The sequence below is a fragment of the Sceloporus occidentalis genome, unplaced genomic scaffold (genome assembly GCF_023333645.1).
Source record: "Sceloporus occidentalis isolate IW3139 unplaced genomic scaffold, rSceOcc1.0.p SCAF_1, whole genome shotgun sequence".
In the NCBI taxonomy this organism is placed as follows: Eukaryota; Metazoa; Chordata; class Lepidosauria; order Squamata; family Phrynosomatidae; genus Sceloporus; species Sceloporus occidentalis.
This window is the reverse complement of record NW_028316981.1, coordinates 3,816,304-3,842,848: the sequence shown is the minus strand read 5'-3', so window position 1 is coordinate 3,842,848 and position 26,545 is coordinate 3,816,304. Positions and strand designations below refer to the sequence as shown.

The window sequence follows — 26,545 nt, the reverse complement described above, 5'->3', positions numbered from 1 at the left end:
CGTAGGGGTTCACTTTAAAGTCCAAACTTTCCCCAATTCTAGCAGCGCATGCGTACATGTTGCTCTAGGGTTAGGGTTAGGGTTAGGGTTAGGGTTAGGAGTCTTAAAATGCACTGCAGCTGTGCTGCAGCTTCCACACCTGCATGGCAGCTGACGCTGCAATTAAAGCCTGACTGCAAACTGCGCATGTTCCAGGACCCCGACTCATTATGCGACGCAGCTGACTCAGAGCTTTTAAATGGGCAACTTAAATTAGCGGCGTAGCAATTCTGGCGTACCGGTGCAGCAGCTTATAGATGGAGATACGCAGCTGCGCATCAAACGGAAAAGAAGCGGGGAAAAGCAGCACCTTTTTAATGCCGCCTCTTCCCGCTTGGGGCGTGCGGGGGGCGTGTTCATGGCGGCATTCAGGTAAGGGCCGTCTGAAGGCTCTACCTTCATGACGTCATGAATACACCCCTTTTTGCCCGTCTGTATCCCGCCTTAGCTTCTTTTGGCCTTTAGCCACATTCCAACTCTTCAACTCATTCTCTCAGTGACTGCCTTGACCTAGTTCTTGCTGCAAAGTGTGTCATTTCTGACTACCTGGCATTTGACTTTCCATTATCTGATCATTATTTAATCTTTTTTACTCTTACTTATACTCCACCTCCTTGTCTTACCATTCAACGCTATTTTTGCGATCTTCAGTCTGTTAACTCTAACCATCTCAGTCAGACCTTGGATTCATCTCTCTCTTCTTTAAATCTTGTGGACTCTGCTGATTCAGCAATGTCTTTATTTAACTCCACTCTTTCTTCAACTCTTGACAGATTTGCCCCTGTCTCTGTATGCGCACCTTCCTCTATGGCTAGGCCTCAGCCCTGGCTTACCCTTATTGTTAGGTTTTTACAGTCCTGCTCTCGAGCCGAACACCTTTGGAAAAAGTCCAGGGAGTGGACTAATTTTATTCATTACAAATTTGTTCTTTCTTCCTTTTCACGCACCCTGTCCATGGCAAAATAGAATTATTATAAATCATTGATCTGCACCAATGAGAGGCACCCGCAGTGTTCGTTCTCCACTTTCAACACTTTGCTAAAATCTCCCTCTCCTCCTGTCTCTTCATCATGCTCTCCTAATGATTTTGCTATTTCACCTCAAAAATTATCACTATTCGCTCTGAGATAGTCCCTCCCGATTTTTCTTCTACTACTAAACTTCTATCGCTCTCACCTAAAAATTTTTCTGTTTCCTCCTGTTTCTTTGGATGAACTCTCTACACTGCTGAACTCTTCCAAACCTGCAACTTGTTCTCTTGATCCAATTTCTACTAATTTCTACAGCACTCTCTTTTCTGCCGTCGCTCCTCTTTATCTTTAATCTGTCTCTCTCTACAGATTCATTCCCTACGGTCTTTAAACATGCTTTAGTTTCCCCTATTCTGAAAAAACTTATCTTGACCCCTCTTCTTTGCCTAGCTATCATCTGATTTTTCTTCCTTTTCTTTCTAAGGTTTTGGAACATGGACCTCTCACTGTCTTGAGTTTCTTGAAGCCAACTCCATTCTCGATCCCTTTCAGTCTGGCTTCCGCCCACGGCATTCAAGAGAGACAGCTCTCACTAAGATCTCGGATGAACTTTTACGGCCCAAGGCTAATGGCCTTTACTCTGTTCTCATTCTTCTTGATTTGTCTGCGGCCTTTGACACCATTGGTCATTGTCTTCTAGGTGATATTCTTTCTGATCTTGGGTTCTCGGACTCTGTTCTTCACTGATTTAGATCTTATTTGTCAGATAGCTCTTTTGCAGTGGTCACAGGTGGTCAGACCTCGCCCTCTGTTCCCTTATCTGTTGGAGTTCCTCAGGGTTCTGTTTTGGGCCCCCTTTTGTCTTCTCTCTCTACATTGTCCCTAGGAAAACTCATTAGTTCTTTTGGCTTTTCCTATCATTTGTACGCTGATGACACTCAGCTGTATCTTTCCACCCCTGACTTTTCTCCGGGTCTTGAACAGCAAGTTTCAACTTGTCTTACAGCTGTCTCTCAGCGGATGTGGCATCGACACTTGAAGTTCAATATGTCCAAAACGGAGCTTCTCGTTTTTCCACCTAAGTCTACTCTTCAATACTCCTTTTCTGTTTCTGTTGATGACATTTCTATTCAACCAATCCAGGAAGCCTACAGTCTCGGTTTTATTTTTTTATTCTTCTCTGTCGTCTATCTCCTAGATCCAGGCCACAGCCAAGGACTACAGATTCTTTCTCTACAATATTGCTAAAATCCGCCCATTTCTGTGAGCCTCTACTGCCAAGGCCCTGGTCCACACCCTGGTGGTCTCGCCATTAGATTACTGTAACATCCTTCTGGCAGGTCTTCCTCTCTCTCACCTTCATCTGTTGATTTCTGTTCAGCATTCAGCTGCATGCAATATTACATCCACTCGCCACTTTGTCCATGTTTCTCCTCTATTATCACCCCTGCACTGGCTTCCCTTCCCCACCCATATTCAGTATAAGCTCCTGTTGTTGACTTTTAAAGCCCCGCATGGGCTGGCCCCTCCTTATTTATCTGAACTTCTTTCTCCTCTCATTCCCATTCGGGCCCTCTGTTCTGGAAGTCAAGGTCTGCTGTCTCAGCCTAGGATCTTCACTGCCCCATTCCGGATTCATCCCTTCTCACTTGCTGCCCCTCACTCCTGGAACCTCCTTCCCCCACGAGAAGCACAGCTCATCACTTCTTTAACCAGTTTCAAAACAAAGTTGAAGACTAAATTGTTCAGGAAAGGATTCCCAGGCATTGTGTGATTGTTTACCCGATTGTTATCTGATATTTGATATGATATTTGATCTTTTTAATTAGTTGTCTGTTTATTTTTAATCTAATTCTATCTTGTATTATTATCTATTGTTTTATATGTATTTTCTAGAATGTACGCCATTGGCAGGTTTCATTTTTATCGATTTTATTGTTTTTATGTACAGCACTTATAAATTTACAGCATCATATAATGTATAATAATAATAACAATAATAATAATAACAACCTAGTGTGGTTATATTAGCATACAGTTACAGGCTTATCACAGTCCCTTCTGGACTAACCTCTCTCCTGTCAGAATCCCTCTCTGACTCCCAGCCAGATTCCTTATCTGATTCTCAATGAAGAACCAACCTCTCAGTCCTTCCTGCTTTTATAGATTCTAATTTCCTGGGAGCCCCCCCTCCAGTCTACCTGAACTATGACTGACTGCCAAGAAGCCAAGCAACTCCATTACATACTTGCCCTATACAAGTGATTGCTGTATGGTCACTGCTCTATAGAGGACCTCCAAGGGGTCTCTATAAAAGGCAACGAAATCCAAGCAGCTTGACCTACACACAAAACGTGATACAGTTGTCCCTCTGCATCTGCAGCTTCGACTTTTGCGGATTTAATTATTATGTTCTTTTTAGGAATCTCTAAGTCCTCCAGCACAACTCTGCCAGAGGTTGACCATAGATCTGTGTTAGTGATACAAGATGTTCCTAGAGAAAACGCTTCTCTAGGCATTTGTATGTCCTCCTGCATGATTCTATGACCAGACTCTGGCAGATGTTGACCATAGAATTGCATTGGAAGACTTGGAGATTCCAAAAATGGAACTCCAAAAACAAAACCCAAAGAAGCTGAACCCCAAAATCAGGGAGGTGGGACTAAGAGGGGTGGGACACATGCCACTTTTAGTTGACTTCTCATAGGTGTACAAAAGAATAGGGTTTTTTTATTTGCGGTTTTTCTACATTAAAACGTAGAGGGACCACTGTACAACCATTCCCAAAATGTTAGTCTTATTTTTTTACTTACCAGATTTTTATCTCTATACAATATATTATACTTCATACCAACATACGAAAAACGTAACAGTAGTTCTTCATCTATTTGCATTACCGTACTTGCAGATAACTGTATCCTCAGTTTTCTTTTCATTTCTTCTTACAACACTTTGACAATACCATACATAAATAATGCATATTTTTCAACTAACTTTAGTCACCATATAATATTGCATTACTTGCAAAAACTATATATGTTCATAGAATCATAGAACCGTAGAGTTGGAAGAGACCACAAGCGCCATCCAGTCCAACCCCCTGCTATGCACGAAATCTCATTGAAAGCATCCCTGACAGATGGCACTGACCAAGCTAGAATAGAGTGGCACTATTGACAACCATTAACCAGTAACAATTAAAGTGATGATTGTGCTTTTTCTTGATTAATAAAAAAAAACTTTTCTAATTTTTGAAATTTGGGTTCTACTTTTTTTATCCTTCATTAATGTGCAAGCCATCTCCCCACTTTATCCGCATGTTCAAAGTTTTCTAACTTAGGTTTTTTCCCATTTTATCTCCAATTTCTTGAGTTAATACTGAGTCTAATTATTTTTGTAATATCTGGATTTTCTTTTTTATTCCTTTATTACCCAAATCAAGTTTTAATTTATCCTCTTCCTATTTCATAATACATTAATTTTATTAATCTTTTCTGTTTGTTTTCTCCTCTCCCTACTATTTTGTTGAATAAAAAAAGCCTCTGAATACTGTCTTTGCTGCATCCCAGACTATCTCCATACTTACCCCATCATCCACATTTTCTTTGAAAAAATCTTTAATCTTTTTTTTTTTTTTTTTTGTTCTTTAATAACTTCTGGATCTGACAATAAATATTCAGGCAATGTTCAATCTGTTCGTTTAATGTTCTCTTTCAAATTTAGCTTCAACATATTATTATCTGAGATGGTTCTAGGCAGTATCTCCATATCCTCTAATTCATTCAATAATGCTTTTGAGGTCAATATCATATCAGTCCTAGCCAGTGAATCATGTCTTCCAGACATAAATTAAAAAAAAAAAAATTTGTAGTATATAATTGTCTCCATGTGTCTATTAGTTTTAAGTTATCTGCCATATCAAGAATGACTTTGGGAATTTCCCTTGTTTTTATTTCTTTTCCTTTAGTGATTCTGTCTAGTTTTGGTTCCCATACTACCTTGAAGTCTCCAATTAAAATCATTAATGTAAACAATTACACCCCTTTTCCTCTTCAGTCCTTTTCAACTTATGGCCACCTTCTCATGGGGTTTTCTTGGTAAGTTTCTTCAGAGGGGTTTTGCCATTTCCATCCTCTGAGGCTGAAAGAGTGTGACTTGCCCAAGGTCACCCAGTGTGATTCCATGGCTGAGCCGGGATTCGAACCCTGGTCTCCAGAGTCATAGTCCAACCCTCAAACCACTACACCTCAAAGGAATATGGATTCTGTGAAAACTTTGTTTGTTTATTGTAGGATTTTCTGTGAGTGTGGAGTTTCAAAATTGTCCAAAACCCTTTTGTACAGAACTGCTGAAGACGTTTGTATTCTAGCTATCCCTAAGTAGAAACCTACGTTTTTCCAGCTGCTTTGGGATTGCACTTCCCATCACCTCTATCCACCATAGCCAATAAGAGATAGTGTTGCTCTCCATCAAAACCTGGAGGGACACAAGTCCTTTCTCCTGTCTGGTTTAGAAGTACATTGTTGTGTGCCTGAAAGTAGTTTCCCACTTTTGGTAACCCTAAGGCAAACCTATGACTGGGGTTTCTGGGGCTGAGAGTATGTGACTCACCCAACGTCACCTATTGGGCATCCATGGCTGAGCATGAATCAAACTCTAATCTCCAGAGTTGTAGTTCAATGCTTAAACCATTATACCTTGTTGTTATATGTATGTTATTGTTGTTTGCCTTCAAGTAGTTTCTAACTGATGGCGACCCTAAGGTAAACCTATCACAGGGGGTTCTGCGGCTGAGAGAGTGAGACTTAACCTAGGGCCACCCAGTGGGTATCCATGGCTGAGCAAGAATCAAACCCTGATCTCCAGAGTCATAGTTCAGTGCTCAAATGCCTACACCACGCTATTAGATGAATTTTGTTGTTGTGTGCCTTCAAGTCATTTCTGATTTAAGGCGACCCTAGTTGGGTACCTTCAAGTCATTTTCAACCTATGCCAAACCTGGGTTTTTTTTTTTTTGGGGGGTGGGGAAGAAGGTTGCTAATAGTATGTCATGTTGACTGGAGAGGAGGAGGTATGCTTCAGCTTTCTGTCCAGGAAGAATGTCAAAATCTCCTCCATTTTGAGTATGACTAAGAAGCATGAGTTTATATTAATTTTTTTTAATTTATCAATTTTTTATTTTGAGTTGGCTGTGTCCTCGATTTTTTTGAATGTCCTACTACATTTTGTCCCAGTTTTGTGGAAGAGAAAAGGACCATCCAGTCCAACCCTTGCCATGCAGGAAATCACAATTAAAAAAACCCTGACAGATGGTCGCCATCCAGCCTCTGTTTAAAAATCTCCAAAGAAGGAGACCCTTCATAAGGAATGAAAGGAAGGAAGATCTGAGAGAATCCAGTCAGGAAACAAGGGGGGGGGAATCAAAGAAACAAGAATGGAAATAAGAAAAGATCTCAAAAAAGACTTGGATAATTAAAGTTACATTGTTATGCTGCATGTTTATGTTGGTTAGAGGATAGGCTTAAATTGAAGAATGATAGAGTACTTACCGTAGAAAGCTGTGACTCAGTTTGGCCTGCATGCATATTTATGGTATAATAAGATTAAGGATCATAAAGAATTTGAGCACCATTTTCTAAGGAGAGCACTGTTGCGGGCCTGGTACAAGATTAAGGATTTTTATTACATGAAATTTACCTCTATGGGTATCTACCTAAGAGGCTTTTTTTGATAGGACCAGAACTAAATCAAAAGCTGGATTAATTACAAAGATCTGTTATTGTGGGACTGTCCTGTACTGCGGCCAGCACACACAAATGTTGATAAGGATGGCTCAGCAAGGTAACTAACTATGCAGCTGGAAAATAGTCCACAGACTTTGCAAGGAGTGAGCGAGAGAGCAAGCTGGAAGCCAAAGCCGAAGTCAGGATAACATAGATCACGGTAGTCAGTCCAGTCCAGGGTCAGGGCAGCCAGAAGGTACCAATAGTCCAGTTCGTTCCGAAGTCAAGAATTAAGGCAACAAGGATTCAGGATACACAGAGCCAGTGCCGGCAGCAATCACACCAAAGGATCATGCAATAAGCTGGCACTGAGTTGGCATCTCCCTGCTCATTAAGTAGGAGACGCTCTCCCCCGTGCCAGCAGAGGCTGATTTGCTAATTGTCTCCCAGCAATTCTCCTGGACCTACACACGCAAGCACTCTCAGCCTTGCGTTGCCTAAAGGAAAGAACCTCCAGGCATGGTTCCTCCCCAGAGTCACAATTAGGCTGCTTTACCACAAGAGGAATCCCACCAGCACTAGGACCTGGCTGAGTATCCTCCTCTAGGGCTGGGAGATCAGGGCTGGGATTTGGCAGAGCAGGATTAGCACCTGGTGTAGCCTCCATTTCCCCTTGCACTGGAGGAGTCACATCCTCCTCCTCCTCCTCCTGCTCTTGGCTGGCCTTGACAGGGACAGTGTTAATAGAGCAATTAGAAACAGCACATATTCAAATTGACTGGTATTTATATTTCCAATGGACGGAAAGATTTAAAATAGACTGTAAAGATTTGGGAGTTACTAATATAATGAATGATTTAGATATTATAGAAGAAAATGGAAAGAAACATTTATTGAAATACTATAATGTCCTGAAAGAAAGGGATGTGGAAGATGAGAGATAGAAAATTGCCATGAGATGTTGTTATCTGCTTTGTCAAAACAAGAATAAGAGATATAATCATACAGAAGAGCTACAATATGAAACTTATATTTGAAAATAATGAAATCAAGATATTTAAAGATGTTCCACCCTCAATTTTGATGGAGACAAAAATACAGACCATTAGCTCAAGCACTGAAGAACATGAAAATAGACTACAGATGGGAGAGAACTGAAGGTCTTACAGTTATATACGAACAAAAAAGATAAAAAAAATGATAATCTGGACAAAGCAAAAGAATTCAAAATAAAATTATTAGGAGAGTTCAAAGACAAGGAAAGTGGAAAGAAAGAAAGAAAGAAAGAAAGAAAGAAAGAAAGAAAGAAAGATCCCAACAAACAAAAGAATGGAGATCTAGCAACTATAAGAAAAGAAACAACAGTAAAGAAAAGAATAATAAAGATGAAATGGAACTAGATCTAGAACTGAATGTAGAAGAAAAGAAAAATGAAACAAAATCCGATTCAGAAAAAGAAAATGATGCAGATATATAAAAGATGGATGGAAAGAACAAGAAAAGGGAGAACAAGATGAAGTCAAGAAAATAGTTTAACATATATAGCAAGGAGGGGGGGAAGGCTTAATAGAACAAATATTCAAATAAAAACAGGAGGAAGGTTGGATCAATATTTTTTTTTAAAAAAAGCAACAAAAATAACACACCAAAAAAATCATGAAGATAATCTCGTGGGATGTAAAAGGAATAAATGCAAAATATAAAAGTAGTATAATATTTCACCAACTAGAAAAACTTAAAGGGGATATTATATGTGTCCAAGAGATGAAAATTAAAGAGAATGAAACTAAATATATTAGAAATCCAAAATTAGGCTTTTGTTACACCTCAGCAACAAATGGAAAAAGGAAAGGAATTGGGATGTACATTAACAAAAAATATAATTCAAAAGAAACATTCAATGACAAAGCGGGCTCCTACATTGCGGTAGAAGTGAAATGCAAAAATCGGAATCTATGCACAATCAGAAAATAGAGAAATCTATTCCCACCAAATTCATAAAGAAATTAAAAAAAAAAACAGATTATGACAACATAATATTATTAGGAGATTTTAATGAGGTAATAAACCCCGAAGTAGACAGGAAATCAAACTCAAATAAGAAAATAAAAAGGAATCAGGGTAAACTTCCTAAAAACTTTTCCAAACTTATGGAAGACACAAACTTGACTGATGTGTGGAGATAACAAACACAACGAGGCAAGAGGATATACCTTCTTTTCAGAGGTACACGACTCCCTATCAAGAATAGATTTATTGCTTGCCACACACACAAAAAAATAAATACCAATTATTAAACCAATGGATATATTGGTAAAACCCACTTCCGACCATAATCCAATAGTGATGGAAATCGTAGAAAGAAAACCAGACTACACATGGAGACTACAAGAATCTTTACTGAACAATGAGAAAATAATAGAAAAAGTTAAAAAAAAGAATTAAAATTATTTTTCAACAAGAACAAAACAGAAGTAATGAAAAATAAAGTGATCTGGGATGCAAGCAAGGCCAGATCAGAGAGATATTCATTAAGATTAATACAATACAGAGGAAGGAAAAATCAATTATGGAGGAATTAAGAAAGCAGGAAGAAGAATGGAAAAACAAAGAGGACAAAAACTTAAAATTGAAGTAATGTTATTACAGCAACCATTAAAAAATCCCTAGAAACAAATGAAATCTATAAGAAATTAAAAATGATTAAACAAGAACAATTTGAATCTGGAAACAAAATAGGGAAACCACTTGCAAATAAATTAGAGAAAAAGTTGATTATAGAATTACAAAATAAAAGTAAATAAATTAATGAACAAATTAAGAACATCTTTAAAGAATATTTCAAAAATATATACAGATATAAAGCAGAAACGGACCAAGATAAAGAATAGAGAAAACACAGAAAGAGAAGGGGTCAAAATAATAGGACATCAATGGAAACTAAAATCATTTGCAGACGACCTAATCTGTTTCCTAGAAGACCCAAAGAGAAGTACTGAACAATTAACATTAACGATATTGGACTTTAGTACGTACTTGAGGTTCAACATAAACCAAGAAAAAACTTTGATGGTCCCTAAAAATATGACAGCAATGGAGAAAAGTGAACTACAAAAAATAACAGGGTTTAAAATAGAACACAAGGTAAAATATCTGGAAATAACATTAATTAAAAAGAATATAGAACTATTTTCAAACAATTAGTACAAAAAAACCTGGAAAGAAATAAAAAATGATCTGGAGAAATTGACAAAATTACAATTATCATTAATGGGAAGGCCTCTGTTATTAAGATGAACTTATTACTGAGACTCATATTTCTTTTCCAAAATATACCTGTTATATCCAATGAAAAATACTTTGACAAGTGGCAGAAAGAATTGTCCAGATTCCTTTGGCAGGGGAAAAAAGCCCGGATTACATGGAAGATCTTGATGGACGACAAGGAAAGAGGAGGTTGGGCTTTACCAAACTTAAGATTGTACTATTACTCAGCTTCTCTAAACTGGTTGAAAGACTGGGTGCAACTAGATAATGAAAGATTACTATGTCTCGGAAGTATCAATACGCATTACGGCTTTTACGCGTATATTTGGTACGACAAATTAAAAGTAGATAAAAACTTTGCCCATCAATTCTTTCTCAGATGATCTCTTATCAAAGTTTGGTATAAGATTAAGCATCAATTTTATAAAAAGATAACGACTTGGACATCCACACAGGAGGCATTTCTTTATAGGACTAAGAATATCAATGAAACCTGGATAAAGTAGAATAATTTATTATTAATGGAAGATAACAGTGACTATTCTTTAAAACTCATGGCCCAGCTTCAAAAACAAAAACAAAATATAAACTGGTTGTTGTTGTTTTTTTGTATAATCAATTAACAGAATGCTTCAGACAAGATATGAAAGGCCTAGAAATAACAAAGACTAAAAATGAGTTGGACAAAATATTTTTGATTGTGAAGGAGATCATATAACTAAATTCTATAAACTACTTAAACAGTTAGATCAAGAGCAGGAAACAATTAAGCATACAATGGTGCGTTGGGCTCAAGATACAGGAAGACCCATCGATTTACAATCTTGGGAAAATTCATGGAGATATACTTTATGTCAAACCTACAAAGAAAATGATTTTAAAATGATGTACAGATAGTACATGACACCAGAGAAAATAAATCTATAAATCAGGACCAATAAATGCTAGAAATGCGATAAGCTAGAGGGAATTTTTTCCCCACTGCTGATGGAAATGCCACAGAGCCAAAGAGTACTGGGAGAAAATACACGGAACGATGTCAGAAATCTCACAGATAGATATACCACTAACCCCACAAATATTTCCATATCCATAGCAAAGTGAGGAGGAGGAAATGGTAGGGTCACTGCATGGAACACATGGTGAAATGCTAACAGGGGACAGGGAAAAGGCAGAACTATTAAACACACCCTTTGTCTCAGTCTTCTCACATAAGAAAAAGGGTGCTCAACCTGAGGAAAATGGAGCAGATGATGCAGTAGAAATGCCAAATCCAAAGGATGCTAAGCAATGGCTTCCTTGCATCCTGGGGAGAAGTGACTTGCAGGGTCCCACAGGGGTCTGCCCTGGGCCCAGTGCTATTCAACATCTTTATCAATGACTTGGATGATGAAATAGAGGGCATGATTATCCAATTGGCATATGACACCAAATTAGGAAGAATAGCTAAGAGTGGACTTTCTGATGATGCACAAGGTCTGACTCGTGAACACAACCATTCTCACAATGCTGGCATGTGCATGGTTTCTCTCCAGTGTGGAGACTCTGGTGTTTCTCAAGGGAATACCTCTCAACAAAACATTTCCCACAGTGCTGGCATTTGTACGGCTTCTCTCCTGTGTGGATACTCTGGTGTCTTTGAAGGTGAGATTTGCGAGCAAAACATTTACCACAGTGTTGGCATTTGTATGGTTTCTCTCCTGTGTGGACTTGCTGATGCTTTGAAAGGCTTGACTTGTTAGCAAAACACTTCTCACACTCCTGACATTTGTACGGTTTCTCTCCTGTGTGAAGACTCTGATGCCTCACAAGGGTAGACTTGTGACGAAAACATTTACCACAGTGCTGGCATTTGTATGGTTTCTCTCCTGTGTGAATAATATGATGCTTCACAAGTGAAGACTTTTCAAGAAAACATTTTCCACACTGCTGGCATCTGTATGGCTTCTCTCCTGTGTGGACTTTCTGATGATGCAGAAAGGAAGGCTTGTCAGAAAAACATTTCCCACAGTGCTGGCATTTGTATGGCTTCTCTCCTGTGTGGATACTTTGGTGTCTTTGAAGGTGAGATTTGCGAGCAAAACATTTCCCACAGTGTTGGCATTTGTATGATTTCTCTCCTGTGTGGAGACTCTGATGCTTCTCACGGGAATACTTCTCATCAAAACATTTCCCACAGTGCTCGCATTTGTATGGCATCTCTCCTGTGTGGACTGTCTGATGACTCTCAAGTTGTGACTTGCGAAGAAAACATTTGCCACACTGCTGGCATCTGTATGGTTTCTCTCCTGTGTGGACTCTAAAGTGCTTCCTCAGGTATGTCCTTTGACCAAAATACTTTCCACACTGTTGGCATTTGTGTGGTTTCTCTCCTGTGTGGACTCGCTGATGCTTTGAAAGGCTTGACTTGTCAGCAAAACACTTCTCACACTCCTGGCAATTGTACGGTTTCTCTCCTGTGTGAAGAACCTGATGTCTCACAAGGGCAGACTTGTGACCAAAAACTTTACCACAGAGCTGGCATTTGTATGGTTTCTCTTCTGTGTGGATACTCTGATGCTTCATAAGGAAAGACTTCTCAACAAAACATTTTCCACACTGCTGGCATCTGTATGGCTCCTCTCCTGTGTGGACCTTTTGATGATGCACAAAGGAAGGCTTGTCAGAAAAACATTTTCCACACTGATGGCATCTGTGTGGTTTCTCTCCTGTGTGGACTCTCTGATGCCTTGAAAAGTTTGACTTGTCTGCAAAACACTTCCCACACTCCTGGCATTTGTATGGTTTCTCTCCTGTGTGAACACTCCGATGCCTCACAAGGGTAGACTTGTGACCAAAACATTTACCACAGTGCTGGCATTTGTATGGTTTCTCTCCTGTGTGGACTCTCTCGTGTATTTGAAGGTGAGATTTTTGAACAAAACATTGCCCACACTGCTGACAGTTGTATGGTTTCTCTCCTGTGTAGTTTCTCTGATGATTCCCAAGGCCTCCTATAAAGAAGTTCAAGAACAGAAAAGACTGAATCTCTGAAGGACTTCTGGAGTCAACAACAGAAATAAGCAAGTTCAAGTAGGAAAAGAAACTTCAGAGAAGAAAGAGTTTCTGTGTCCCTTTCCCTCCTTTCATAAACGTTAGGCAGTTCACGCCAGTTCACTCAAACAGTTGTTAAAATTTGTCAAGTTCACAGCTGTGCCACAATACAAGAGAGACGTATTCTGGCCCTATTCTGGACTTTCTCAGAGGTACCATCCCATCAACACAGAGGGAGACTCTCTTTACTTTGTTCTCTCCTTACTTCCTTGCTCCCACATACCTGATCACCTTCCCATTCTCCCTCCACTCTCTGACTTTCCCATCTGCCTTCCTGCAAAGCTTCAGCATTTCACCTTCAGCATCTCTTCCCTGCCATTCCATTCTATACAATACCTCTCTCTTTCTCTCTCTCTCTCTGACACAAAGAGTATGATGCAGGAAAGAGACAATTTGAAGTCCATTTGGTGGAAAAGGAAGGATAATAAATATACAAATAAATCAACAAGAAAGACTCAAGAATGGGGATAAATGTTGGACCCCAATTTTGGTCACCAAACAAGTCATGCCAAACTGATCTCTTTTTTGATAAAATTACCAGCTTGATAGATGAAGGGAATGCTGTGGATATAGTATATCTTGCTTTCAGTAAGGCCTTTGAGAAAGTTCCCCATGACATTGTTGCAAACAAGCTTGTAAAATCTGGGCTAGACAAGGCAACTGTTACATGGATTTTTAATTGGTTGAGTGTCCGAACCCAAAGGGTGCTCCACAATGGCTCCTTTTCATCCTGGAGAGAAGTGACCAGTGGGGTCCCACATGGCTGGGCCCAGTGTTATTCAACATCTTTATCAATGACTTGGATGAAAGAACTGGGGGCATACTTCTCAAATTTGCAGATGACACTAAATTAGGGGGAATAGCTAATACTCCAGAGGACAGGATCAAAATTAAAAATTACGTGAATAGACTAGAAAGCTGGGCCAAAGCTAACAAAATGAAATTCAATATAGAGAAATGTAAGGTACTGCACTTAGGGTGGAAAAACATAATGCATAGGTATAGGTTGGGGAACACCTGGCTGACAGAGACTATGTGTGAAAGGGATCTAGGAATCCAAGTAGACCACAAGATGAACATGAGTCAAATGTGCGATGCAGCAGCTAAAAATGCCATTGCAATTTCAGGCTGCATCAACAGAAATATAGTGTCTAGATCAAGGGAAGTAACAGTGCCACTCTATTCTGCTTTGGTCAGGCCCCACCTGGAATACTGTGTCCAATTCTGGGCACCACAATTCAAAAATGATATTGAGAAATTGAAGCGTGTCCAAAGGAGGGCGACTAAAATGCTGAAGGGTGTGGAAACCATGCCCTATGAGGAACGCCTTAGGGAGCAGGGCATGTTTAGTCTGGAGAAGAGAAGGTTAAGAGGTGATATGACAGCCCTGTTTGAAGGGATATCATATTGAAAAGGGAGCAAGCTTGTTTTTCTGCTCCTCCAGAGAACAGGACAGGGAACAATGAATGCAAGCTACAGGAAAAGAGATTCCACTTCAACGTTCAGAGGAACTTCTTGACAGTGGAATACACTCCCTCAAGGAAATATGATGGAGTCTTTCTCCTTGGAGGTCTTTAAACAGAGGCTGGATGGCCGTTTGTCAGGGATGCTTTGATTGTGATTTCCTGCGTGGCAAGAGGTTGGACTGGATGGCCCTTGTGGTCTCTTCCAAATGTATTATTCTATGGTCAGGCTCCAGAGAAGAGCCTTTAGAGAGCCACACTGAACCCCAGGAGATCTCAGAGGGCACCCTCCATTGTATAACCTGGGAAAAAATGAAATCATGACTTACTCCCCAGTATCCCCCAACATCCCTTAGGGGAAGTGGGTGCGGTTTTCTCCCCACTGGGCCTTCTCTGAGCCAGAGGCTCAGAGGAGGCCTTTTTCCTAAGAGGATATTGGAAGCCTGACCAAACCCTTCAAAGGCTGAGAGAAGAGTAAAAAAAACACCTCAGTAAACTAGGTCTGGGATGTGCTGAGGAACATTTGGGAGTAAAAGTATTAACTACCATGGTTCCTTTCTTCAAAATTGCAGGATTGGCAGTTTAGAGAGGAGTATTTCAACTTCTCAACTGGAGAGCTCTAGTGCCTCAAGAAACTGAAAATCCCAGGATTCCACAGGATGTTGCCATGACAATTAAAGTGGAATCATAGTGATATGACAATGTGATATATGAAAGGATTCTCAGCTCCATAGGAAGGGAAATGGGCTCATGTTTCTTACCCAGGGAAGACACATTCTCATAGTTTTCCATCATGACCTCCTTGTATAAACATTTCTGGTTCTGATCCAACAGTTCCCATTCCTCCAATGTGAAATATACTGCCACATCCGCAAAGGTCACCTGCAATAGAAAATAGCCCTCATCCTGAGAGTGACAAAGCAAAAGGGAAGGAAAACACATAGTGCATCCAAAATATTATTTGATCACTTCAGAATAGAGTGGGACATGTTTGAATATTCCCCTATTTGTAAAGGTTTTCATGGCCTGCATCCATAGTTTTTTGTGGGTTTGTTGGGCTATGAGGCCATGTTCTAGACGATCTCTAAGGGGAGAAACTGTTCTAAGACACCCAGAGTCTGGAAAAACTGCAGACCAGGAGAGCACATCTATTCTGCTCACTAACCTTCCTACTACACTGCAGTGACACAGATACCGTACCACACTTTCTCACAGCAAAAAGGACCTTAAAATCCTCACAGGCTAACCTTATCTACAACCAAATGGAACATGTTTATGGGAAAGAATACACACCACCCACAAAGAACTGGCTAACACAGAAAAGGAGCTGCTATCACTCCACCTCGGCATCAGTCAAAGGAAGAACACCTAAGACTGGGACAAAATTGACAGCCTCATCTACAGAAAAATGGAAAAAGATATGGCAGACCACAGTGAAAGACAGAAATAAAATTTCAACAAATGCCCCAAGCACCAGCTGAAACCTTCGCTGGACACATCAAGAACAGAGCAGCATCTTTCAAAAGAAGAAACATCCTTCTTGGCCACAGGAGGCACCTTTGCAGTAAAGACCACCAGAATCCCAGCTGAAGACATCATTGCCCAGGTTGAATCCGCCCTTCAACCATTTCCCAGAGGAGGAAGCAGAAGAGATAATAGCAGAAACAGCAAGGATTCTGCACAAGGCAAAACCACCACCTAGCTACATAACCAAAAGAGAAAGAAACGCCATCAAAGACCTCAATTTGGACCCAGAAATCATAATTCTGCCAGTAGACAAAGGCAATGCCATAGTAATCCTGGAAACAGAACAATACAAACAAAAAATCAAGGAAGTCCTGGATCCAGCTATATACAAAAAACTGAAACAAGATCCAACCTACAAAATTACCATGAAAACAAACACCTTAATCAAAACTCTTGCATTCAGCCAACCACACACCAAAGTTTATGCAAATCTGAGCCTCTCCCACCAGGACTGCATTTACTTCCCGAGACTGGATCCCCCACATATGACTTGGCCATGTTTCTGGCCTTACAATTACAAAGCATTATAGGGCAACCCCCCACTACTTCAAGGACTCTGCTCACTTCACAGAAAAATTAACAACCTCGAACTCAAACCCAAATACATGCTAATCAGCTTTGATGTGGTCTCCTTATTCACCAAAGTTTTCACAATAAACACCATGGCATTCATGCAACAAATTTTTCCAAGCCCTGTTCAAACATTGCCTCAGCACAAGCTACTTCCAGTGGAACAATGGATTCTAAGAGAAGAGAAGAGAGATGGGGTAGCAGTGGGAAGCCCTCTGAATCCCATGATAGCAAACCTTTACATGGAACACTTAGAAAATAAGTCCGGGAAACAACACCAAAAAAAACCCACAACATGTTTCTAATTTGTGGATCGCACTTTCACCATCTGGAGCAATGGAGAAGAAGAGCCGACCATGTTGCTGAACCATCCGAACAACATCCACACAAACATCCAATTCACGATGGAAAAAGAAAAGGAAGGAACATTGCCATGTTTGGTTGTCCTGGAGCTCCGCAAACTGAACCAACAGTTGGACCACACAGTATACATAAAACGTACACACACAGACAGATACCTGTATAAGAACTCCAACCACCACCCAGGGGGAAAAAAGAAGCACAGTAAAAGCACTGGTAGACTAGCTAAAAGGATGTGTGAACCCCACTTCCTGGAAGTTGAATTGAAGGACCCAGACTGGGCTCTACAGGCTAAAGGTTACTCCAGCTCAGACATCAGAAGAACTGCCAGACCCAGAGGAACCCATAGGGGAGAAGACAAACAACAATCCACAGGGAAAGTATTTTTAACACACATCAAAGGAGTCACAGACAGAATAGGGAAACTGGTGAGGAAACACAACCTCCAGATGAACTACAAACCAACCAAAAAATCCAGCAAATGCTTCACTCAATGAAGGACAGGAGAGACCCTCTCACAGCCGCAGGAGTTTACTGCATACCGTGCAGCTGTATACAAGTCTACATAGGGACCACCAAATGTAGCATCCAAACTTGAACCAAGAAATGTGAGAGGGACAGCAGACTGAGTCATCCAGAAAAATCAGCAGTAGCAGAACATGTTATAAACCACCCTGGGCATAAAATGCTATTTGAAAACACTGAAGTTCTAGATCGTGCCAATAACAATCAGGTCAGAAAGCATAAGGAAGCCATTGAAATCCATAACACCTGGACAACTTTAACAGGAAAGAAGAAACCCTTAAAGTAAGCAAAGTTTGGCTACCAGTCCTGAAAAACACCAAAATCAAGACCCAGCAAATGCAAATTAAAACCATTCAGGGTGAAAGGGGTTTCCCAGCAAACAATGGATCATTAATTAAATAAACACCTTGATTCATCCCAATTAAACAACAGAACATTACACAGATCAACATGTAAATCACTTCCTCTCATCCAACAGTATATATACCCCACTATCTTTCATGCCAGCATTCTCTGAAGATACCAGCCACAGCTGCTTGCGAAACGTTAGGAATAAACTCTGCTAGAACACGGCCTCATAGCCTGAAAAACCCACAAAAAACCTATATTCCCCTATTTCTTTTCCTTAACTTCTTTTCTTTTACTTTTCTTTACCATGAAGAATAGGGCATGAGGGGAAATGCAGATTCCTGGTTATCTACATTTCTTGTGTAAAGGGAGACTTTGTTTAGCACTCTTTCATGTAAATCTTCCCAATTTGCAATATTAACTGGCACTAGGACTTGACAGGCTCACTCTATCAGCACACGTTTTGGATTTCCAGCCTTCATGGTCAAGTTCTTTTAGTACATAAGACAGAGAACATTACAAGATCCTCTTGACATCCTTGAAAGTTAAAATATGAAAATCACAAACTAAATAATTAGGAATTGTTGGCTATCATGAAGCTCAAATCCAGCTGCCTGAGTCAAGTGCCTCTCTCTGACAAAATCATGGATCAACCCTGTCTAAAAACTATGGGTTGAATGCTCATGCAGGAATAGAATAGGTCCTCCTCATGGATGCTGCGAGGGACCACCATTGACAGTAACCTCAGTCCCATCACTCCAGTTCTGATAGACTGAGGGGGAAAGCAAGGACAAGGAGGCAGAAAGCACTGATCAGCTGATCCACTTCAGGACAGAGGATGACCACCCATAGCATCTGACCACTCACAGCATCCCAGTCTGATAAACTCCCAATGGCTCTATCATAAAGAAGGAAGGGGTGAATGTTAACCTGTTCCAAGGTCATCTTTCCGGCAGTTTCTTCCATGGAGAAAGCTTTCAATGTTGGTTCTCCTTCCTCCCTACCTTTGAAGACCATCTTGGATCTATGCACACCTGCAGAAAGTACAAATGGAGGCGTTCTATATGTACATACCTTTTTACTGTTTTCCATGGACCACCAAAAAGACTATTAAAGGCCACTGAGAGCAAATCATGCCTGAATTTACACAGAGAGACAAAATAACTAAATTGAGGCTGTGATGGGACCTTCCTTATAGGGCCAAAGTTACCTTTTAACTTTCTCCAGATAATTCTTTTCATCATTTAATGGTATTTTATTGCAGTGTGGTTGGCGGGGAGGAAATTGACAGGATGTATTTTAATTGTATGTTGTATATTATATTGTTTTTTAATTTAATCCTGTGGAAGAGGCGGTATATAAATTATTATTATTATTATTAGTAGTAGTAGTAGTATTAACAGAGGTCTCTATCTGAGTGAATTCTAGACAATGTAAATGAAGGCAAGCACACTACTTACCATACTGAATTGATAAGTTGATGACACTTGGGACCCTAGCCCTTATATATTTAGGGAGAGTATTAAAAGGGTAAAAGCAGGGTAGGTAAACCGCTTTAGACACTGCTTAGGCGGCATGAAGCGGTATATAAATGAAGCTTGCTTGTTTGTTTTCGTTTCGCTTCGTTTGAGTTTCATTCTATTAGACTCTTTTTTCCTTTACAGCTCTGGGTTGCAATTATCTATCGCCCTCCTGGTCCTGTTACCCAGTTCCTCACAGACTTTGAATCATGGCTGGCATTTTTTCTTTCGGATGCAGCTCCCACTTTGATACTAGGTGACTTTAATATCCACTTTGACAATTCCAATAATCCTATAATAATATAGATTTATTTGTATCCCGCCCAATCACAGGGAATCCAGGCGGCTAACAGCAGTAAGAAAATACAATACAGAAAATGCAATGAGATACAAATAATCCTTTCCCAATCCCCTGACCAATACTTAAACAAAACAAAATCAATAAACAATATAAATATAATAGCAAGCAAATGAAAATATAAAAGCATTACAAATCATACATGGAGACAATTATATACTACAAAAAAAATTGAAATTTATGTCTGGAATTCACTGGCTAGGACTGATATGATATTGACCTCAAAAGCATTATTGAATGAATTAGAGGATATGGAGATACTGCCTAGAACTATCTCAGATAATAATATGTTGAAGCTAAATTTGAAAGAGAACATTAAACGAACAGATTGAACATTGCCTGAATATTTATTGTCAGATCCAGAAGTTATTAAAGAACAAAAAAAAAAAAAAAAAAAAGATTAAAGATTTTTTCAAAGAAAATGTGGATGATGGGGTAAGTATGGAGATAGTCTGGGATGCAGCAAAGACAGTATTCAGAGGCTTTTTTTATTCAACAAAATAGTAGGGAGAGGAGAAAACAAACAGAAAAGATTAATAAAATTAATGTATTATGAAATAGGAAGAGGATAAATTAAAACTTGATTTGGGTAATAAAGGAATAAAAAAGAAAATCCAGATATTACAAAAATAATTAGACTCAGTATTAACTCAAGAAATTGGAGATAAAATGGAAAAAAACCTATGTTAGAAAACTTTGAACATGCGGATAAAGTGGGGAGATGGCTTGCACATTAATGAAGGATAAAAAAGTAGAACCCAAATTTCAAAAATTAGAAAAGTTTTTTTTTTAATTAATCAAGAAAAAGCACAATCATCACTTTAATTATTACTGGTTAATGGTTGTCAATAGTGCCACTCTATTCTGGCTTGGTCAGTGCCATCTGTCAGGGATGCTTTCATTGAGATTTCGTGCATATCTGGATTTGTTGATATACCTTCTTTTCGGAGGTACATGAAGAATAGATTTATTTCTTGCCACAAAAAATAAATAAATACCAATTATTAAACCAATGGATATATTGCTAAAACCCACTTCCGACCATAATCCAATAATGATGGAAATCATAGAAAGAAAACCAGACTGTACATGGAGACTACAAGAATCTTTACTGAACAATGAGAAAATAATAGAAAAAGTTAATAGTAAAATAATAGAAAAACGAGAACAAAACAGAAGTAATGAAAAATAAAGTGATCTGGGATGCAAGCAAGGCCAGATCAGAGAGATATTCATTAAGATTAATACGATACAGAGGAAAGAACAGAAGAAGGAAAAAACGATTATGGAGGAATTAAGAAAGAAGGAAGAAGAATTGAAAAACAAACAGGACAAAAACTTAAAATTGAAGTAATGTTATTACAGCAACCATTAAACTCCCTAGAAACAAATGAAATCTCGAAGAAATTAAAAATGATTAAACAAGAACAATTTGAATCTGGAAACAAAATAGGGAAACCACTAGCAAATAAATTAGGAGAAAGAGAAAAAGTTGATTACAGAATTGTGAAATAAAAGTAAATTAATTACTGAACAAATTAAGAACATCTTTAAATAATATTTCGAAAATCTATACAGATATAAAGCAGAAACGGACCAAGATAAAGAATAGAGAAAACACAGAAAGAGAAGGGGTCAAAATAATAGGACATCAATGGAAACTAAAATCATTTGCAGACGACCTAATCTGTTTCCTAGAAGACCCAAAGAGAAGTACCGAACAATTAACATTAACGATATTGGACTTTAGTACATACTTGAGGTTCAACATAAACCAAGAAAAAACTTTGATGGTCCCTAAAAATATAAATAATAAATAAATAATAAAAGTTTTATTTCTATACCGCCCTTCTACATAATCAGGGTGGTGTACAACATTATATATGACAGCAATGGAGAAAAGTGAACTACAAAAAATAACAGGGTTTAAAATAGAACACAAGGTAAAATATCTGGAAATAACATTAATTAAAAAGAATATAGAACTATTTTCAAACAATTAGTACAAAAAAACCTGGAAAGAAACAAAAAATGATCTGGAGAAATTGACAAAATTACAATTATCATTAATGGGAAGGCCTCTGTTATTAAGATGAACTTATTACTGAGACTCATATTTCTTTTCCAAAATATACCTGTTATATCCAATGAAAAATACTTTGACAAGTGGCAGAAAGAATTGTCCAGATTCCTTTGGCAGGGGAAAAAAGCCCGGATTACATGGAAGATCTTGATGGACGACAAGGAAAGAGGAGGCTGGGCTTTACCAAACTTAAGATTGTACTATTACTCAGCTTCTCTAAACTGGTTGAAAGACTGGGTGCAACTAGATAATGAAAGATTACTATGTCTCGGAAGTATCAATACGCATTACGGCTTTTACGCGTATATTTGGTACGACAAATTAAAAGTAGATAAAAACTTTGCCCATCAATTCTTTCTCAGATGATCTCTTATCAAAGTTTGGTATAAGATTAAGCATCAATTTTATAAAAAGATAACGACTTGGACATCCACACAGGAGGCATTTCTTTATAGGACTAAGAATATCAATGAAACCTGGATAAAGTAGAATAATTTATTATGATTGGAAAATAACAGTGACTATTCTTTAAAACTCATGGCCCAGCTTCAAAAACAAAAACAAAATATAAACTGGGTTTTTTTTGTATAATCAATTAACAGAATGCTTCAGACAAGATATGAAAGGCCTAGAAATAACAAAGACTAAAAATGAATTGGACAAAATATTTTTGATTGTGAAGGAGATCATATAACTAAATTCTATAAACTACTTAAACAGTTAGATCTAGTTAGAGCAGGAAACAATTAAGCATACAATGGTGCGTTGGGCTCAAGATACAGGAAGACCCATCGATTTACAATCTTGGGAAAATTCATGGAAATATACTAACTACTTTACTTTATGTCAGTCCTACAAAGAATTTTTTTTAAAATGATGTGCAGATGATAATACCACCAGCAAAAATAAACAAAAGCTATAAATCAGGACCAATAAATGCTAGAAATGCGATAAGCTAGAGAGAAATTCTTTCCATTGCTGGTGGAAATGCCACAAAGCCAAAGAGTACTGGGAGAAAATACACAGAATGATGCCTTACAGATATACAGATATACCACTAACAGAACAAATATTTCTACTCAATATGCTAGACAACTTAAATAACATTATTATCAGAAAACATACCAAAATCATATTGTACATGGTTACATCAGCGAGATTATTATTCGCCAAATATTGGGAAAAACCTCAAATCCCAGCAGAAGAAGAATGGTTGTTAAAAATAAGAGAGGCTACAGATATGGACATCCTTACCGCTTTAATGAGAAATAGAACAGAGAAAGAGATAATGAATGAAAGGAATTACCTAAAAGAGTACGGAAAGAAAAAAGGATGGAGTCTAAATTAAATTAAAATCAAAATTAATTGAATGATACATTAATGTAGATAAAATATGTATAGATAAAATGTAAAGTGAAAGATAAAATGTAACATGAATTAGAAATGAAAAAAAATATTTTTCTGTAATATAGAAAGTCTAATCTCAAATATTACATTAAAGCTGAGAGATACAATGGAACTTACACTGATAAAGATAAGCATTGTGGATAAGGAAGAACCAAGATATTATGTAATGAATTATAATAATGACACAACTATAAGTTTATTTTGTATGATGTATTTGTTTTATTTGTTTTTGCAAATATGTCAATCTTTGTTGTCTTTTGTTTATCCATATATATTTAATGTAAATAAACGAGGAATTCAAGCAAATAGCTAGCTTGTGTAGGGGTAAAGTCAGAAAAGTTAAGACACAGAATGAGCTCAAGCTTGCTAGAGAGGTTAAGAACAATAAAAAGGGCTTTTGGGGGTATGTCCATAGCAAAAGGAAGGAGGAAGAAATGGGAGAATCGCTGCATAGAGAACATGGCAAAATGCTAACAGGGGACAGGAAAAAGGCAGAACTATTAAGCACACTCTTTCTCTCAGTCCTCTCACATAACAAAAAGGGTGCTCAACCTGAGTAAAATGGAGCAGATGATGCAGTAGAAATTCAGCACAGAGTAAAGTAAAGAGGAATAGCTGGTTAATCTAGATCTCCAGTGTCAGATGATCTTCCAGTGCCAGATGATCTCCATCCAAAGGTATTAAAAGAACTGACAGAAGTAATCTTAAAATCATTGTCAATAATCTTTCAGAATTCCTGGAGAACGGATTGGAGGAGGACAAATGCCCCCATCATCAAAACAGGTAAAAAAGAGGGCCCCCCAAATTACCATCTAGTTAGCCTGACATCAATACCAGGAAAGATTCTAGAGCAGATAATTAAACACAGTTTGTAGACATTTAGAAAGGAATGTCATAATTGCAAAAAGTCAACATACGTTTCTCAAAAATAGGGCATGTCAAACTAATCTTATCTCCTTTTTTTATAGAATTACCAGCTTGGTAGATGAAAGCAATACTGTGGAATTATCATATTTAGATTTCAGTAGGGCCTTTGACAAATCCCCCCACAATATCCTGGCAAACAGGCCAGTAAGATGTGGGCTAGACAGTGCAACTGTTAGGTGTATTTATAATTGGTTGAACAGCCAAATCCAAAGGATGTTTAGCAATGGGGATGAAGAGTGACTTGCAGGGTCCCAAAGGGGTCTGTCCTGGGCCCAGTGCTATTCAACATCTTTATCAATGACTTGGATGATGGAATAGAGGGCATGATTATCAAATTGGCATATGACACCAAAGTAGGAAGAGTACCTAAGAGTAGACTTTTTGATGATGCACAAGGTCTGACTTGTGAGCACAACCATTCTCACAATGCTGGCATGTGCATGGTTTCTCTCCTGTGTAGAGACTCTGATGCTTCTCAAGGGAAGACTTCTCAACAAAACATTTCCCATAGTGTTGGAATTTGTATGGCTTCTCTCCTGTGTGGACTTTCTGATGACTCTCAAGTTGTGACTTGCGAACAAAACATTTCCCACACTGTTGGCATTTGTTTGGTTTGTCTCCTGTGTGGATTTTCCGATGCCTTGAAAGGTTTGACTTGTCAGTAAAACATTTCTCACACTTCTGGCATTTGTATGATTTCTCTCCTGTGTGGAGAGTCTGATGCCTTACAAGGGAATTCCTATCAGCAAAGCATTTCCCACAGAGCTGGCATTTGTATGGTTTCTCTCCTGTGTGGATTCTCTGGTGCATTTGAAGGTGTGACTTCTGAGCAAAACATTTCCCACAGTGCTGGCATTTGTATGGTTTCTCTCCTGTGTGGACTCTCTGGTGTCTTTGAAGGTGTGATTTGCGAGCAAAACATTGCCCACACTGCTGGCATTTGTATGGTTTCTCTCCTGTGTGGAGACTCTGATGCTTCCCAAGGGAAGACTTCACAACAAAACATTGCCCACACTGCTGGCATCTGTATGGTTTTTCTCCTGTGTGGACTTTCTGATGATGCACAAAGGAAGGCTTGTCAGAAAAACATTTTTCACACTGTTGGCATCTGTATGGTTTCTCTCCTGTGTGGACTCTCTGATGCCTTGAAAAGTTGGACTTGTCAGCAAAACACTTCTCACACTCCTGACATTTGTATGGTTTCTCTCCTGTGTGAAGACTCTGATGCCTCACAAGGGTAGACTTATGACGAAAACATTTACCACAGTGCTGGCATTTGTATGGTTTCTCTCCTGTGTGAAGAATATGATGCTTCACAAGTGAAGACTTTTCAAGAAAACATTTTCCACACTGCTGGCACCTGTATGGTTTTTCTCCTGTGTGGACTTTCTGATGATGCACAAAGGAAGGCTTGTCAGAAAAACATTTTTCACACTGTTGGCATCTGTATGGTTTCTCTCCTGTGTGGACTCTCTGATGCCTTGAAAAGTTGGACTTGTCAGCAAAACACTTCTCACACTCCTGGCATTTATATGGTTTCTCTCCTGTGTGAAGACTCTGATGCCTCACAAGGGTAGACTTGTGACCAAAACATTTACCACAGTGCTCACATTTGTATGGTTTCTCTCCTGTGTGAAGAATATGATGTTTCATAAGGAAAGACTTCTCAACAAAACATTTTCCACACTGCTGGCATCTGTATGGCTTCTCTCCTGTGTGGACCTTCTGATGATGCACAAAAGAAGGCTTGTCAGAAAAACATTTTCCACACTGCTGGCATCTATATGGTTTCTCTCCTGTGTGGACTCTCTGATGCCTTGAAAAGTTTGACTTGTCAGCAAAACACTTCCCACACTCCTGGCATTTGTATGGTTTCTCTCCTGTGTGAAGACTCTGATGCCTCACAAGGGTAGACTTGTGACCAAAACATTTACCACAGTGCTGGCATTTGTATGGTTTCTCTCCTGTGTGGATTCTCTCGTGTGTATGAAGATGTGATTTATGAACAAAACACTGTCCACATTGCTGACATTTGTATGGTTTCTCTCGTGTGTAGATTCTCTGATGATTCACAAGGTCTCCTGTAAAGAAGGACAAGGACAGAGAAGACTGAATCTCTGTAGGACTTCTAGAGTCAACAACAGAGATAAGCAAGCTCAAGTAGGAAAAGAAACTTCAGAGAAGAAAGAGTTTCTGTGTCCCCTTTCCCTCCTTTCATAAATATTAGTCAGAATTGCTAAATGGAGCTCCTTTATATGCATGAAAAGAAGAACCTAACGCAGTTCACACCAGTTCACTCACACTAGTTGTTAAATTTGTCAAGTTCACAGCTGCATCACAATACAAGAGCGACGTATTCTGGCC

The 26,545-nt window shown here is 38.8% G+C and overlaps 1 protein-coding gene across 1 annotated transcript in view; it reads right to left on the bottom strand.

Moving 5' to 3' along the window:
* Positions 1 to 10,607: 10,607 nt before the first annotated feature.
* LOC149320413 (uncharacterized) overlaps positions 10,608 to 26,545 on the bottom strand; it is a 31,065-nt gene continuing 15,127 nt past the window's right edge. The window contains exons 6-9 of the mRNA XM_089499607.1: positions 24,550 to 26,262; positions 18,817 to 18,920; positions 15,318 to 15,438; positions 10,608 to 12,993 (exon numbers count right to left, since the gene is read on the bottom strand). Of these exons, the coding sequence (XP_089355733.1) occupies positions 11,447 to 12,993; positions 15,318 to 15,438; positions 18,817 to 18,920; positions 24,550 to 26,262 (3,485 nt within the window). The 3' untranslated portion in view covers positions 10,608 to 11,446. The remainder of the gene's footprint in view (positions 12,994 to 15,317; positions 15,439 to 18,816; positions 18,921 to 24,549; positions 26,263 to 26,545) is intronic.